This window comes from Motacilla alba, chromosome 3, assembly GCF_015832195.1.
Source record: "Motacilla alba alba isolate MOTALB_02 chromosome 3, Motacilla_alba_V1.0_pri, whole genome shotgun sequence".
Lineage (NCBI taxonomy): Eukaryota > Metazoa > Chordata > Aves > Passeriformes > Motacillidae > Motacilla > Motacilla alba.
The window spans coordinates 113,651,528-113,666,512 of record NC_052018.1 but is presented as its reverse complement, the minus strand read 5'-3'; the positions used below and the strand labels follow the sequence as shown (position 1 = coordinate 113,666,512).

Genomic DNA, 14,985 nt, shown 5'->3' with positions numbered 1-14,985 from the left:
CCCGTGCACACGCAGCACTTTGCACGTTGCTGCGTCCCTAGTGAAGGGAAAGAGCGTCTCGAAAAGATGCTCAGCCTGCAGGCAATGCGCTCTGCTGGTTTGCACTGCTGCTGTGCAGTGGCTCAAGGGGGACACTGGGTCTCTGGGCTCTTGACAGCCCGGAGAAAAAAATGCAGGAGATGGGACTCCAAGGGGGAAATTCTAGACTAAATAAGTTTAGGGGGATTTTACTGCTGACTTCATGAGGTCAACATTTCTTTCAGGGCTGCAAGGGAGAGGGTTTGCAATGCACTTCTGCACATGATTCATGCTCTGCCTTTCTTTACCTATCACTAATACTCTCCATCTCAAGACACTGAGAGACTTAATTCATTAATGCTTGCAAAGCATTTTAAGTTGTTGGACAAGTAATTCTGTTTGAGGGCAGCTACACTGCTGAGTCATAAGCACTGTGGGAAAGAGACCTCTGGATTTCCTAAGCACTGGAGTCAAACAGGTGGAGTAACCTTTTACAGAAAGGCCAACTCCAGACCTGCCCTAGAGGTACGGAGCAGCAGCAGCAGCAGCAGCAGGGTATTTAAAGGCCCAGAGGAGCAGATGTGTGGCACTTGGGAATGAATAACATTTAACCAGGCTGTGGAAGCTAACCGACACCCACTGGGGAAAAAAGAAGAGAGGCGCTGGTATCACCAAACTGCAGCCGTGTTGCAGATTAAACACCATGATGGTTTACCAGCTTTTGGAAAGTTAATGAATCCGCTGAGGTACAACCAACGCTGCTGGAACCTGGGGGCTGAGCAAGGCTGGAAGGAGAATTTGGCAACTGCCCACCTCACAGACGTGCCAAAATTGCCAGAGTGCAATCTAAGTTGTGAACTCACAAATGGGAACAGGATCTGCAGGAGTCTGGTGAAGTCTGAGCACAGTTCTAAGGTGAAGGGCACAAATACCACCAGGTTCCCAGCCTGGGACACCCTGTAACGGGACAGGCCTCACCAGAGCCAAGAACAGGCACTTTGCTTTTGCCATAGGAAATGAAAACAAAGGATATAAAATTAGGTCAGAAATCTTGTTTTCCTCTGTACCACTGACTCTCGTGTATAAAATAGACATTCACACATCTACTGTGTTAGATCAGGGTGGAATAGATCAGGACATAAGAATAGCTGTGCTGGGTCAGACCGAACGTCATGTAGGCCAAGTTCCTGTCGCCAGCGCCTCAGGAAGAAAGGGACAGTGATGCAGCGAGTTCCCAGCACAGTCACCCAACTTCTAGACCCGCAGCCCAGGGACTTCCCAAACCAGAGACAAAGTTAGGGGTGGGGTTTTTTTGGGTTTTCTTTTTTTGTTCAATGCCCTTTGATGTGTGGCTCTTCCTCTGGGAACCAGTCTGAACTCTTTTTGCTACTGTGCAAACTTTTGGGCTTCTCAGTAACCTGTGTCAGGGAGTCCCTTAAGTAAATCACCTGGCTGTGTGGCTCTGGACCTTGCTCCTCAAAGGATGTGTGGCAGAGCAACCCCAGCACCCACCTGAAAACTGGGATGAGCCTCTGCAGCGCGGGCACAGGGTCCCTGATGGTCTCGGCACTCTGCCAGCACTGCGCTGCCGGCACTGATCAGCTGAGGGATCTTTCCTCCCACTTGGAGCGCGGGAGGCCCTCGGCGGCGCGACCTCGTGTTGAGGCGGGCACGAGTCGCACGGTGGCGACTGCCACCTCCGCTTCCCTCACGACAGCCGCTGCCCGGGGCTACCTGGGAGCCGCGGGCCGGCCGCGCCTGCCGTCCCCTCAGGGCGCGCCGGCCCGCCCCGCCTCAGCCACCGAGGCCCGGGGAGGGCGGGCGGCCGCCACCGGCCAGTGCCAGGGGAAAGGTTTCACACCGCAAAAAGTGTCCCCCAGAATGCTTCGTTTTTCCTTCCACCAGCGCCGAGGAGGCGAGGAGGGACGGGCTGCGGCTCCCGGGCGGGCAGGACCCGCGCGTCCCCTCAGCGAGCGGCGGGGCGGGAAAAGCCCTCAGCCGCGAGCGCCGCTGAGGGAGCGCCGGCGCCGCCTCAGCGCGGCTCCTCCCGCTCCAGGTCGCGCTGGAAGCACCTGCGGAGCGGCGCTTCCCGAGGGACGGACCCTCGGGGCGGCCGGGGCACGCCGCCTCCCTCAGGCGGGGGAGCCGCCGAGCCGCAGCTCCCTCCATCTCCGCGGCCGCCTCCTGCCGCCGGTACCTGCCTTGCCCTGCCCGCGCCGCTGCCCTCCTCCGCTCCCTCCTCCTGCGGTCCCCCTCATGCATATGGATGGGCGCATGCGCCCGCCGCCCTGGGCTAGATGAAGCGGAGCGGCGGCGGCGCTCCCAGACGGGCGGGCGGCTGCGGGGCGGTGCGTGTGCTGCATGTGCGTGTGTGTGTGTGAGAGTGTGTGAGTGAGTGAGTGTGCGTGTGTCCCGGGGGGGCGAGGGGCTCCGCCGCAAGAAATAAAAGGACCGGGATAATAATCGCCATAATAAAACAAAAAGGAGAAAAAAAAAAAAGAGGAGAGAGAGAGAAAAGAAAAGGGAAAGAAAAGAGGGGAGGCGAGAGAATAAGGCGGATAAAAGGAGGCCGGGCTGCTTTGCATTGAAGAGCGGGGCGCTATTGAAAGCGCTTGAAAAGCGGCGTTGTCCGGCGCGGGTGCGCCGCGGTATATTAGAGCGGGGCGGCGGCGGCAGCAGCAGCGGCGCCTCCTCCTCCTCCACCAGCTCCTCCGCCTCCTTCTTCTCCTCCTCCTCCCTGCTGGCCCTCCCCGTCCCGTCCCGTCCCGACCCGGAGCGAGCAGCGGCGGCGGCGCTGCAGGCGGGCGGGCGGGCAGCGCGGCGGCGGCGGCATGCGTGCGCCCCGGCGGGCAGCCGCGGCGGCGTGCTCCATCCTCACCGTGCTCCTGGCGCTGCGGGCCCAGGTACGTACCGGGGCACGGCTTCGGCGCCGCGCCGCGGGGCTTGCGGGACTGCCTCTGCGAGATCCCGGACGGGCGCTGCTGCGCCCGGAGCGGCTGCCCGAACTTCTCTCTGGAGATGGCAAACGCGGGAGTGCTCCTTGCAGCGAGGCTTAATTCCTGGGAAAGAGAAACGCGATTACTGCAAACCGCTTTTATTTTCCCCCAAAAATCACTTTTTTCCCCTCTTTTTTTAAATACTTTTTTTTTTTTTAAATCAACTTAGTAGCAGCGCTGCTGGGACGATTAACGAGCGGGGTCTGAGTCTCAGCTGGGCAGCTCCAGCCGTGCCCGGCTCAGCTGCACCCCGGAGGAGGCACAGGGGTGGTTGGGTGCCTTTCCAGGCAGTGCATTATGAGCTACATCGTTTTCCTGGGTTTGCTCCTCGCGTATTGCACTCTTGGTTTAGTTTAGTTTTATTTCCTAACCATTTGGAAGCCTTCCTCGCGCTGTTTTTTTCGGAGCTGGCACTTAAGGTTGTTTTTTGGCATTAATGGCGTTATTTAGTCGGGCTGATTTATGAGCCCTTCTCATGGATGTCTGATAGGGAGAAGCTTGGAGTGGTTGGCTTTGTTTTATTTTTAATATTATGCATGTGCTTCTTGAAAGGACACTTAAAATTACTTTTTCCTATCTTCAGAGTTGTTGTAGATTGTGTTTGGGGAAAAAAGTTGGGTAACTGTCTGTCTCTTGTTTCTTTTTTTTTTTTTTTTTTTTTTTTTGTTCGTTTGTTTTGTTTTTTTCCCTTCGGTTCTTTCTTGGGATTAACAGGTGACTTTAGCGTCGGGACAGTTCGAGTTGGAGATCTTATCCATGCAAAATGTGAATGGTGAACTGCAGAATGGAAATTGCTGCGATGGCACCCGAAACCCAGGAGATAAAAAATGCACCAGAGACGAGTGTGACACCTATTTTAAAGTTTGCCTGAAGGAGTATCAATCGCGGGTCACTGCTGGCGGTCCTTGCAGCTTCGGATCCAAATCCACTCCTGTCATCGGAGGAAATACCTTCAATTTAAAGTACAACCGGAATAATGAAAAGAACCGGATCGTTATCCCCTTCAGCTTCGCCTGGCCGGTGAGTTGCTTGAGCTCTGGCTCTCTTGGATGGTGCCTGACATGTCCTTAGTGAGCTGAGCTCTAACTTCTTGTGCCAAGGGAAGAGGGATCAGGATTTGGGAGGGAGCAGGCATCTTGGCAAGAGCGTCGGGAATCCGCAGCACAGAAATGAGTAAAATGTGGTGGTGTTTTTGTTTTTGTTCCCTGGGGCTCACAATGCACAGCCTGTTAAATTTGAAAGTCAGATGTGCAGTGAGGGGGATCTAAATGGGTCAGGGAAGCAAACCCAGTATCTCTGCACTTTACAGCATGAATAACTCTCTTGAGACTTAGAAGGTCAGAAGTTCATTTTTTTTTCTTTTTTTTTTTTCTTAACCAGTGAAGTCTTGGGCTTAAGCCAGAAGAGCAGTGGGTTAGGGGCTGTAGAGGGATCCCGTGTGAAAAGTGTGTGTCATAGCTGGCCTCCTTCCCCGAAGCGTGTTTGGGAAGGCTTCCTGCTTCTCCCAAGGGGAAATCTCACTGCACTGCTCGGTGTGGATGGGAGCTGCTGTTGCTGTTCTTGGTGAAGTAATTGCCAGCTTCCCTGGGAAGCTGGCTGTGTTTGGAGGTGCTTGTGGACTCCAGAAGCTGAAGGCTGGGCAAAGCCTGGCTGTAGCTTTTGGTGCGCTTCACCCACTCCTCCCCACAGCGCACCTTTTCCTGGCTACCTGCCTCTTGTGGTCCAGAGATTCTGGCTTCCCTCTAGATGTGTGCAAAACTCGGTGGCTCAGGGAGGTGGGGCTTTTTGCCAGGCACTTTTCCAGTCTTGTCCACTCTAGTAAATACTGGCCAGCCCCGTGGAGCATAGAGATGGAGGATGGGTGACTCTTTCCTTCGTCGGTGATCCCGCTTTGTTGTTGGCTGGAAAAAATACTCGGACATCGCTGCTGCTTGTTTCTTCTGGGGTGCTCAGGAGGGTTGAGGCTGTGATGGTCAGCTCTGCAGAGGAAGTGAGGACCATCTTTCCAAAAGGCCCATCCTGCAGGCAGACCCACGGCGGCAGGCTCCGGGCCCCAGGATGTGTGGACATGGACGAGGGCCGTGGCCTCGGGTGGCAGGAGGTGCACGGCTTTTGTGCCTGGCAGTGCTGCGTGCACTGGGGGGCTCCTGTCTGGCTCTTGAGGTGCCTCTCTGGGGTGCTGGGGTTTGAACGCCGAACGCTCCCGAATTTCTCCTCCTAAAACTTGTATTTTGAGATCACCTAGGAAACAAAACTGTTTCCCCCTGCCACACACACCCCTTCTCCAAAGGCGCTGAGCAGACAATTTCCTACCAACTGCCTTGGGGTATGTTGATGCTCAGCAGTTTTGTAAATCCAGTCATCCTAACCTAGATGCCTAAGGTCATTTTTGGGAGGGGAGGAGGGCCCTGAATGTGCTTGCAGGGGAGGGGTGGATCTCATTTCCTATCCTCTGCCACTATCGCTGCTGGCGAGGTGGAAGCATGCCTAGACCCTCCAAAGCTTGGCCCTTCATGGTCAGATAAGGACCGGTTGCTGGGAGGGCCTGGACTGCTTCTGGGGGGAGGAAAGCCCGTCCCAAAAGCATTCCTTCTGCAGTTGTGGAGTAGACACCCACTTTGTGGTCCTGCCGCCAAGTGCTGCAGGCAGCCGTGCGTTCTTGAAGTGTCCTGTGCTGCCTCCTACCTGCCTCCGCTGTCAGCCGGGACTCGGGGAATATCGAGGGCTGAAGAGGCACCAGGCAGAAACTGAGTCTCCGTTTTTAAGGAGATAGTATTACAGAGTACAATAGCAGAGTTAACAAAAGTATTCTCTGTTGGAAGTACAAGTCTGTCCTTTATTTCTTTCTCTTTTCTTTCTTTTTTTTTTTTCCCAACATGAAATGAGATAAAACTGTTATCAAATATGCCATCAAAGGGATAAAGGGCTTTGTAAAAATCTGAGGTATTTGAAGCTCTGCCAATGGCTGTAGTGCTTGTGTTGCAGATTTTGACTTTTGTCAGAGAAGTCAGGTACATCAAGGATTTTTTTTTAAACTAGCTCCCAGTAATCTGACTGTCCTGGATCTATAGGTATGCATATAAAAATGGTGTGAAAACTAAACATGTTCCTTCTAGCAGCCTCTCCCTTCATAGGGTTGGGAAGGGAAATCTGTGTGTAGAGGGTGGGTTTGGGGGGTGGGGACCCTGGGAGAAGTCTCTTAAGCTTCTATTGTCCGGCTGAATCTCATTCAGCACTGGAATCCTGGAGCAGCAGCAGCAAAACTCCAGTGCAACCTTTGAAATGGGTAAAACTCAACAACTTGAGATGCTTGGTTCATAAGCCTGGAATTTTGGAATAAGCTCTTGCATTTTCCCAGGCAGAAATGCACTTTTTGAGATGCTGATGATAGTCCGTGTGCAATTATCAAGCCTGCTTCCCAGCTTTAGCTTCCACAGGACACAGCTTTTATGCTAGCCATTGTGACTTCCAAATGGCATTTGAACAAAAGAATATCTAATGTGGCAAAGCTCTTATTTGTACTAAAATTGTGTACACAAATCATTTCAGGCATTTCCAAAGCTCTGCAGATAAAGTAGTAAACTTAATTCAGTCAGCTCTAATCTGATGTTGAAATTTCAGAACTTAAAAAACTCTTTAGGTGGCTGAATACTGTTGACTTCAGTAAGAGCTTGAGATTAGCATTGCATTTACTCATGTGGCTCATCATGAGAGGTGTCTTTGAATACATTCAGCTGAAAATTATAGTAGAGGTAATAAGAGCTAGAACAAAATGTTAATCATACTGCCCTTGAAAATTCATGCTCTTCTCTGGATTGTGTTCTACTCTGAGGAAGCCTTTTCTTGGATGTTCCATCTTGAGTCAGTAGTAACATTCAGATGTCTTGTTGCCTTGACTACTTAAAAAAAAAATTAAAAAGAAAAAGCCTCTTCCCATGTCAAACTGCCCTCTCATGCCATTTGTGAAAAATAGTTGCATTGCATTAGAGGCCTTTATTCATCATGCAGGAGAGGAAGGGGAGAGAATGGGGCGCTTTAAAAGTATTGTTAGAGGGAGCTTGCGGTTGTAATGTAGATTCGAAGTGTCAGAGTCTTATTAATAACTTATGGGGTTTGCTCTTGTCAGTTTTGATACGTTTCCCTGTGAGTAATGGGTGTGGAGACGGTGGGCCATAAATTAATTTAAGTGATGGGAGGTTTGAGTAAGTTGCTAGGAAACAGGGCGGCAGCCCGGCATAAAGGAACTGGAGTGGATCAGAAAGCTGCCCCTGCAGTAGCTGGTAACTCTTCAGTGCATTGAAACAATAGTGATGATGATTAAAAAAAGTAAAATGCACCAAGGCTTGCTTCTTACATTCATTTTGAGACTTCATTGAGTTTCTTGACAGGCAAGCTTGGCTTTATGAAGCCGTATAAAAAAGTACGGAACAAAAGCATTTCCATGTTCCACTTGTCAAAGTGCTCTGTCTGAACAAGTTTGGTTCCAAGGCAGACACATGCTCTTCTCTCACATGAACCAAACCTCTGGCCTTTCTTAAAGAACCCAAGTGTGATGTGTGCTGCGCCTTGAGGGAGCTGAGCATCAATTAACTAAGCAAAACTTAACACTGCACTTTGCTTTTATGTAAAGAAAGATCTTTTGGGGGTTTGGCGAGACTGAGTAAGAAGGTCAAACTTGGCAATTCCTTTGGTATGCATAGCTCCAATTTCAAACAGCTTGTTTATCCCAAAATTATGCTCCTTGTAATTATTTAATATTGGGGCCAATTGCACCAACACACCAGGAAACTACTGAGGTGGAAAAAAACCCTCCAGCATCTCAGTGAGTTTAGCATAAAATACAATTTAAAAGAGTTTTGAACGTCTTATTTCAACTTTAAAATAAAAATAGTCAACCTAAAAAAATTAAAATAGTCAGCCTAGCCCCTTTTTCATGACAAATCTTAGTGGTCCTGATTCCTGAAGATGTAAAATATGTTTTCTGGGTAGGCATTGTTTTCTGTGGCTACAGAGACATAGTAAAAGAGCTTTAGTGTTTTTTAAGCTTTGTGAACTTTTTCCCTCTCTCTTGACACGAGGCATCCAAAATACTAATCTGCAGCTGATATTAAAAATAACAGCCTTTTGAATCTGAGGAAAAAAATACCAGTAGACTCATCTGCTTTTTTTTTTTTTTTTCTTTTAAGCCCAGTATGTCACAGTCTTAGGACTAAAATTTGGCTTTTGATTTTGTTTCTTCTCTCCCTCCAGTTAACTTATTGAAAATTTATAGAAGCAAATGCTAGAATATTGTTCAAGCTTTTCTTGAGCAATGTATGCTAAGTCATCTTGGAGCATGGGCAGATCAGAAGAAATTTTTATAATAGCAAAATGCATATTAATCAAATCCATACTCTGTCATTTATTGTTGATTAATGATATAAGAATAAATTTTAGCACTCAAAGTGTAATGTTTTGCCTAGGATTACTATTCAAAACAGAGCTGGGAGTATTAAGTGACATCTGAAGCATAATTAGCATCACAAGGCTGGTTTTTTCCCAGGACTGGAGAGAAGTGATGCAGCCATTCAGAGGTCTTGGACTTCTTACATATTTAAAGAATTTTTTTTATGTTCCAGCCAGTTCAGAGCTTCATCTTCATGGTAAATCCATTTGACTATATTAACATAATTTGTCTAAAAATAAATCCTCATCTTGCCTGCTCCTAGAGTTTTTGTTCTTGTTATAATAAAGGCCTGCTGCAGTTTAACTTCAGTGGCAGCTGGATTGGGCTTGACACTGAAGCTTAGTCCTAAACTTTCTCAGGCTACACACATCCAGCACTGTCAGCTTGTTTATGCAGCTGGAAGTCAGCATGGCTGAAAATGAATTGCATAAAATCGATGCTTTATCCTTAAAGTTGCAGTTCCCTCAAGGAAGCACCGCTTCCCAGTGGGCTGGAGGCTGGAGTAGAAGTCAGCTGGTTCTAAAGCTGCTGAGCTTGGCTCTGAGCTGTTTATTCCAGCTTCACTCCTAATGCAGTTGTGATGCCCTGCAAAGCAAAAGCCTTGAGCTACAGTTCTTAAAAGTACTTCTCTCTAGATAAGGAGAGGTATCTCTGTAGATAACACAAATGACAGGATTGGTTTTGAAAACTGAAATTAAGCTTACCTTAGAATTTCTGTAGATGGACAGAAGTTCTATATGTTAATTGACGCAGTTCTAATAATTTACCTGGTAACCTCTGTGTCTTAACACAAGGAAATATGTCAAAACTAGAAGCTGTTGCATTTGTTTCTTGTTAGTCTGTGGAGCTCATGGTTCTGTGGTCACTATTCTGCAGCGTAAATTACACTCATTATTCTTGTAGTGTTCAGAAGAAACTGCAAAAAGTGGATAGAAGTGGTTAGAGTGGTTTGTAAATAGTCAAACGTCCAGAGTCCTTTACCAGCTCAACCCAGTTCTTAGGCACTTAGGTAAATAAGTAGAAAGGCTTCTTGTTCAGGCTTGCTCCATGTGAACCTGACTGTTTTGCTTGGCTGGCTACTAGGTATTCTGTCTATTAACCTTGCCACCCTTTTGTAACTGGTGCATTTAATTATCAGTGGGATGCTTTAAACAGGTAGGGGGAGTGATAAGGGCAGGTAATCTGCTTGTTGGGGAAGGTTGAAAGCAACCATTGACATTTTGGCCTATCTGCTGCTCTTTGACAAGTGGGGCTCCGTGAGAAAATAACTCCGTAACTAGATAAGGTGCTGATTAAAATGCTGCTGTTGTATGAAGCACCCTGGTAGCTGAGATCACTTGAAATCATTAGTTTAAAAAGAGAGGGGAAAAGGTGGGAGAAAAGAAGCTACTATACTTTTTATACCCTTTTTTTTTTTTAAAGAAGGGGTGGAGGGAAGACCCCCAAGTCTCCCCCCTGAGCCCGGTACATTGTCCCGTTAATGCATGCTAGTTTTATGATTGGAATACATTGTAGTCCGGCCACCCAGACAGAGGCATTGACTGCTAATATTAACCAAGAACAATAGTGTGGCCATACTGACTGCAGTGAGGATTACAGAACATAATGGGGCCTATCCAAAAATAATGCTAATACAGGACAAGCAACAGGAAGCAGCAGTAGACTCAGCATTGCTCGGCTCCCAGACAAACCATGGACTTACTTCACACAATGGCAACTTCAGCACATTATGTATTCACAGGATACTCATTATTCCAGCAGGCTTGCCAGATCAGAGATCAGCCTGGTTTACTGGATGCTTAAGCGTATGCATAGTTTGGATAGCGGTACTTTTGTGTCCTTCATCATTTGGCAGGAGGGTGGCCGTGGTGGTGCGCGAAGGTCTTGACTTGGGCTGCTGCCTTCCCTTGCCGAGGCAGGCCGGGGGGCAGGTCTCTCCTGGAGCTGCTGCTGTGGTTCAGTTTCCTTGTCTCCTTTCTGCGGCAGTGCAGGGTTTACTGGCGCTTGGAGCAGCAAAGGAGCTGCTCAGAACGAAGCGTAAAGGAGCAGCGTGCGGTTTTGGTGTGGGCATATTCTGATGAGGCTCTTGGCTGGGCTGCCTGCTCGGGTTCAGCCGAGCTCTTGGCCGTAGGCTTTGAGGCGTGAGAGGGATTGCCACGGCTTGAGCTGTGTTTATATTCACCGGGTTGAGGGAGTAACAGCTTTGTAGGGTGTTGCCTTGTCCTTACGTAGGCTGTCCCAAAGAGGAGCTTCCTGATGATGTTCCATTTCGCAAAAGGTTAAGAGGGTTAGGTGGCTTTCCTCCTTTTCTGGAGTACGTTCGCATATCCTCTGGGTGAGGAGCCAGTTGCCTTTAACTCCTTTGAAGGATGTCCAGTGGTCAGAGTTGTGGCACTATGTGGCAATGCATCGGCGCAGTGTCATCGTGGAGCGACAGGGTACCCGAGTGACAGTGCTGGTGCTGTTCAGAGGAAGTGGGTTTGTGGCTAGCTTTAACCCTGCTCAGAGATGCCCTCCTCCCTGGCCCCCGGGCACGCTGAAACGTGCCTCAGTTTCCCTCTCGCACATGTCACAGCTGGACGCCTGTGGCCTGCTGTGCCGGTGTCCTCAGCATCGGCCGCGGGTGCAGACAGGGTGTGTGTGAGCTCCCTTCTCAAGCTGGCGTTCACAGCTGTGCAGAGCGTGAGGAGAAGGCGGCTGGGCTTAACCCGCTCTCCTTGTTTGGCAGAGGAGGAGCAGGCGCAGCGCTCCGAATGCAAAACTTCCCACTGCATTTGTCTAGTCATGGTTTCACATGCTCAGCAAAGCTCTTGCATGCTCTAACCACAGGGCTAGGAGGGAAAGGAGTTAGACGAGTTGCGAGCCCTTTGAAAACCGAGGCAGCGCTTCGGCTGAGGAGCCGGATGTTTTAATCTCGCTCTGGCCCACTGACTCGCAGAGTGCCTTCAGAAGCCAGAGTACAAAAGCACCTCCTTTGGGTGGATGTCTGGGTGAAGGGAGGGAAGAGGGTAATCAAGCAGAGAGCTTTAAACACCTGTTTACCTGCAGCTGCCAGGATTCATTTAAATAACCAGAAAGGAGGCTGCATTGCCCTTTGAGATCCTTAAAAGGGACAATTTCTCATGGGTTTTGGGTCTGCACAGTCTCTTGAGCTGTACTATCAGTGGACCGAGACACAGTGTCAGGGTCTTGTCATTGAGGAAAACAGCTCTTGCACACTGATGCTTGTTTTGTTTCTTGGAGTGTGAACTTGACCATTTCCATCCTCTCCTAGCTTCGCTCACAGAAGTTCTGCTTAAATTTGGCCATGCTGCCTTTCAGCCCTCTGGACTGATCTGCAAAGTTGAGGGACTTGCTGTTCCTTTCAAAGCTGCCTTTCCTCTCAAGCCGGAATCCCTGCCTTCTGGTCAAGCTCAGGTTTACAGTGGCTAATTGGGTGTGACTCTGGAGGGTTCACTGCTGCCTTGTTGCCTAGGACATCGCTTTGATGGAATAAGGTGCATGAAGTGGAATTCTTGTGTCTGGATATATATATTTATTCAAAGATGGGCAGAGGTCATCTCTGGGCATGGGAAAACTTAAACCTCCACACTGTAAGCAGTCATTCCTGAGATATCTGAATCCTTGATCTATAGAGTGGGGATGATATGCACTTCTAAAAAATCTCAACAGTGCAGCTTTGCGCAGAGCTCCTTTTCTGGGAGGGCTGAGGGAATTAGCTACAGGTATGTGATAGTTGGATTGTTGAAGGGGGTTTGCTACTGGTGTGAGGCTCTGGGTGTCCGTGTGGCTTTTGTTTAAAAGCGTCCCATTCTGAACACAAAGTCTTGGGTTTTTTTTGGTCTTTTCCCCATGCTGAGAGAGACAGAGCCAAGGGATCAAATGCCATTCTTTGCGTCACCTCTTTTCAGGACAGGGACTCTTCATTTAATACATTCAGACAAAATGAGAGGGGGCAGTTGGAAATAAGGGAATTACAAGGGTAGGTGTGCTCCCCCTGCATTTTGTTTCCATCCAGGTGAGCTGAAGCATCTCCTCTGTTTTAACCAAACTCCTGTGTGGTAGTGGAAAGTGGTCACACAAGTATCTAGCAACAGTAGCACTCACAGCTAGGATTCAGCCTTTCCTTTCCTTAAGGGCTAGGTGTGTTGGTAAACAGTCCTGAGAACCAGCAGGGAACTGTTGCTATGAGTTTAGACAAAATATCTTCCAAAACAATTATGCAAGGCCGAAAGGAAAACATCCTTAACTTTATTGGAAGTAGTGCTAGTTGTCATAATTCATTCTCTATATCATAATATTTTTTGTCAAGCTTGCAGTAACATGTTGAGCTTGTGCTGCTTAATGTTGGTAATTAAACCACGGAGGAAGCACCCAAGATAGTGCAATCTGCATCTGTAATATGGCTCGGGAGTTCTATTCTGGTTTTGTTTGTTTGTTTTACTTCATTCTTTTTTTTTTTTTTTTTTTTCACCACTGACTTGTGCAAGGACTTCTTAACTGTTTTAAGCGGTGCTAGATGATCGAGTTGCATTTTGGTTTATTTGATTTTCAGAGTTTCTTTCAAGTTGCCCGACTTGGTCTAGAATAGAAACATGTAACATATAACTTTTCATGAAATATTAACCAAAAATGGTTCAGGCCAGTGGAGCCTCTGCGTAGAAGTTGGGGAGCATGTCCTGGCTTGCCCAGCTTTGCTTACTTTTGGAAGCATTTTCCCACAGTTATCAGTGAACAGAATGGAATCCTGGTCTGCTTTGAATATGAAACATATTTAGGCTATACGGCAAGCCGGTGTCCGTCACAAACTGGGTTTTCATTCAGAGCCTCATGCTGTGTCCAGTCGTGAGAAAGCAGTCTGCTCCAACTCTTGTTCTCTTTTTTCTTTTTTTTTTTCCTCCTCTTTTGTTTCCCCTCCTCTTCAGAAATCTGAGTTCTACCTTACCCCCGTGCACCTTGTAGCAGCTCACTCTCGGAACTGTGTTTTGGTCTCTGTTACAGAGAGGCACTGCAGACCGCAGATGAGCAGCCTGTGACTGAACATGGACACAGTTAAGGAGAAATAAACCTTGCAATGCACAGTTGCTATGGCAAAGCATCAAAGCTCTTCACAGAATTTTTATTTGTAGTGTTATTGTTCTGCTGTCCAGAAGGATGTTACATTTATTGACTTCTCTGTAGTTATTATATTTTTTACTTTTCAAGTAATTTTTTTGCTTATTTTCCCTCAGGTTTTTTTTTTTGTTTTGTTTTGGTTTGGTTTTTTTCCTCCTTTCTGGACAGGACGTGTTTTGTTTTGGTTTTTAATCATTGTATAAGTTTGGATATGGCTGGCTAAATGGCAACTTTGAAAGATACAGCCTGGATAATAATATCTCGGGGTAGAGCTGGAGGAGGAGGAGATGTTTTAATGGGTCTTGTTCTCGGGTTAGGATTGAAGATAAAGGTGGCTTAGATGTAATAGCTGGCATCTTTCCAGCCCATGGAGTCACTTCAGTCAGTGTATGCTTATGATTATTATTGCTGGAGTGCTGCAGAGCTCATTGGCAGCTTGGAGCATCTGTGAAAGGGACGCGGGTGGAGAGCAGGCTTCCCTTTCCCCGCTCTCGCAAGGAGGCTGATGTTAGCCTTTGTTTTACAGTGCTTCTCTCTCACCCCACCCCCTTCCATATCCATCAGTCCTTCCCTCCGTTACCTGATACTTGTGGGAGCTGCGATGGCCCTCGTGCAGACAAAGCTTTCAAAGGGGGTGCTGAAAAGCAAAGTCCCTGGAGACTGCGCTGTCAAGGCAGGGCGCAGTAATCTTAGCAACACTCCTTGCTTTCAGGATGGCTGGGGGAAGGGACATCCAGACTATTTTTCCGTAACTAAAATGCTATTGAAGCAGTTTTTGAGAGTGGGGGTTTGGTTTGGGGTTTTTTTGATGCTGCTGTGCTCTCCCGGTGCTTTCTGTCTTCCATGTGCAGTTGTCCCACATGCTTTATTTCGGCTGGAGTGCAGTGTCAAAGGCTGTACTTCCTGGTTAAGTACATAAGATGCTTTAATGATAACAAAGATGAGCTATCCAAGGTGAAAGGTCTTCTAAGTCAGACTGGATAAGGTAGCTTACAGGGTTTCAAGAAGATCATGTTTGTCTCAAGCATAATCTTTTACCTATTTCTGTGTTCAAGTATCTGCTTTGGTGTAGAGACCAGAATTTTTCTTTTTAATTAAAATTGTTGGCAGGTTTTTTTCCTTTCCCTTAGTCATGTGTGGCTTTGAAACTAACTCTTGTTTCTCTTTTGCAGAGATCCTACACATTGCTTGTTGAGGCGTGGGATTACAATGATAACTCCACAAGTAAGTATTCCTTCCTCTGGCTTATTTAGTTCTGACACCTCTGTGTCCCGGGCACTGAAGGGCCTCTGGGAGCCTCCCCAGCTTGCTGTCAGTTGGAGTACAAGGAGAGGGCAAAGCACTCCCCCAGACAGTTTGTTGCAGTTCCTCCAGGCTCTGCAGCAGCCTGCCTCACTCACATTGCCTGTC

The 14,985-nt window shown here is 48.0% G+C and overlaps 1 protein-coding gene and 1 long non-coding RNA gene across 2 annotated transcripts in view; one reads left to right on the top strand and one right to left on the bottom strand.

Annotated features, from left to right (window-relative positions):
- Positions 1–2,227, bottom strand: part of LOC119699755 — a 32,693-nt gene extending 30,466 nt beyond the window's left edge. Inside the window, exon 1 of the long non-coding RNA XR_005256525.1 lies at positions 1,531–2,227. This is a non-coding gene — a long non-coding RNA (uncharacterized LOC119699755). The remainder of the gene's footprint in view (positions 1–1,530) is intronic.
- Positions 2,228–2,440: 213 nt separating this feature from the next.
- JAG1 (jagged canonical Notch ligand 1) overlaps positions 2,441–14,985 on the top strand; it is a 36,088-nt gene continuing 23,543 nt past the window's right edge. Inside the window, exons 1-3 of the mRNA XM_038133668.1 lie at positions 2,441–2,921; positions 3,729–4,034; positions 14,748–14,799. Of these exons, the coding sequence (XP_037989596.1) occupies positions 2,850–2,921; positions 3,729–4,034; positions 14,748–14,799 (430 nt within the window). The 5' untranslated portion in view covers positions 2,441–2,849. The remainder of the gene's footprint in view (positions 2,922–3,728; positions 4,035–14,747; positions 14,800–14,985) is intronic.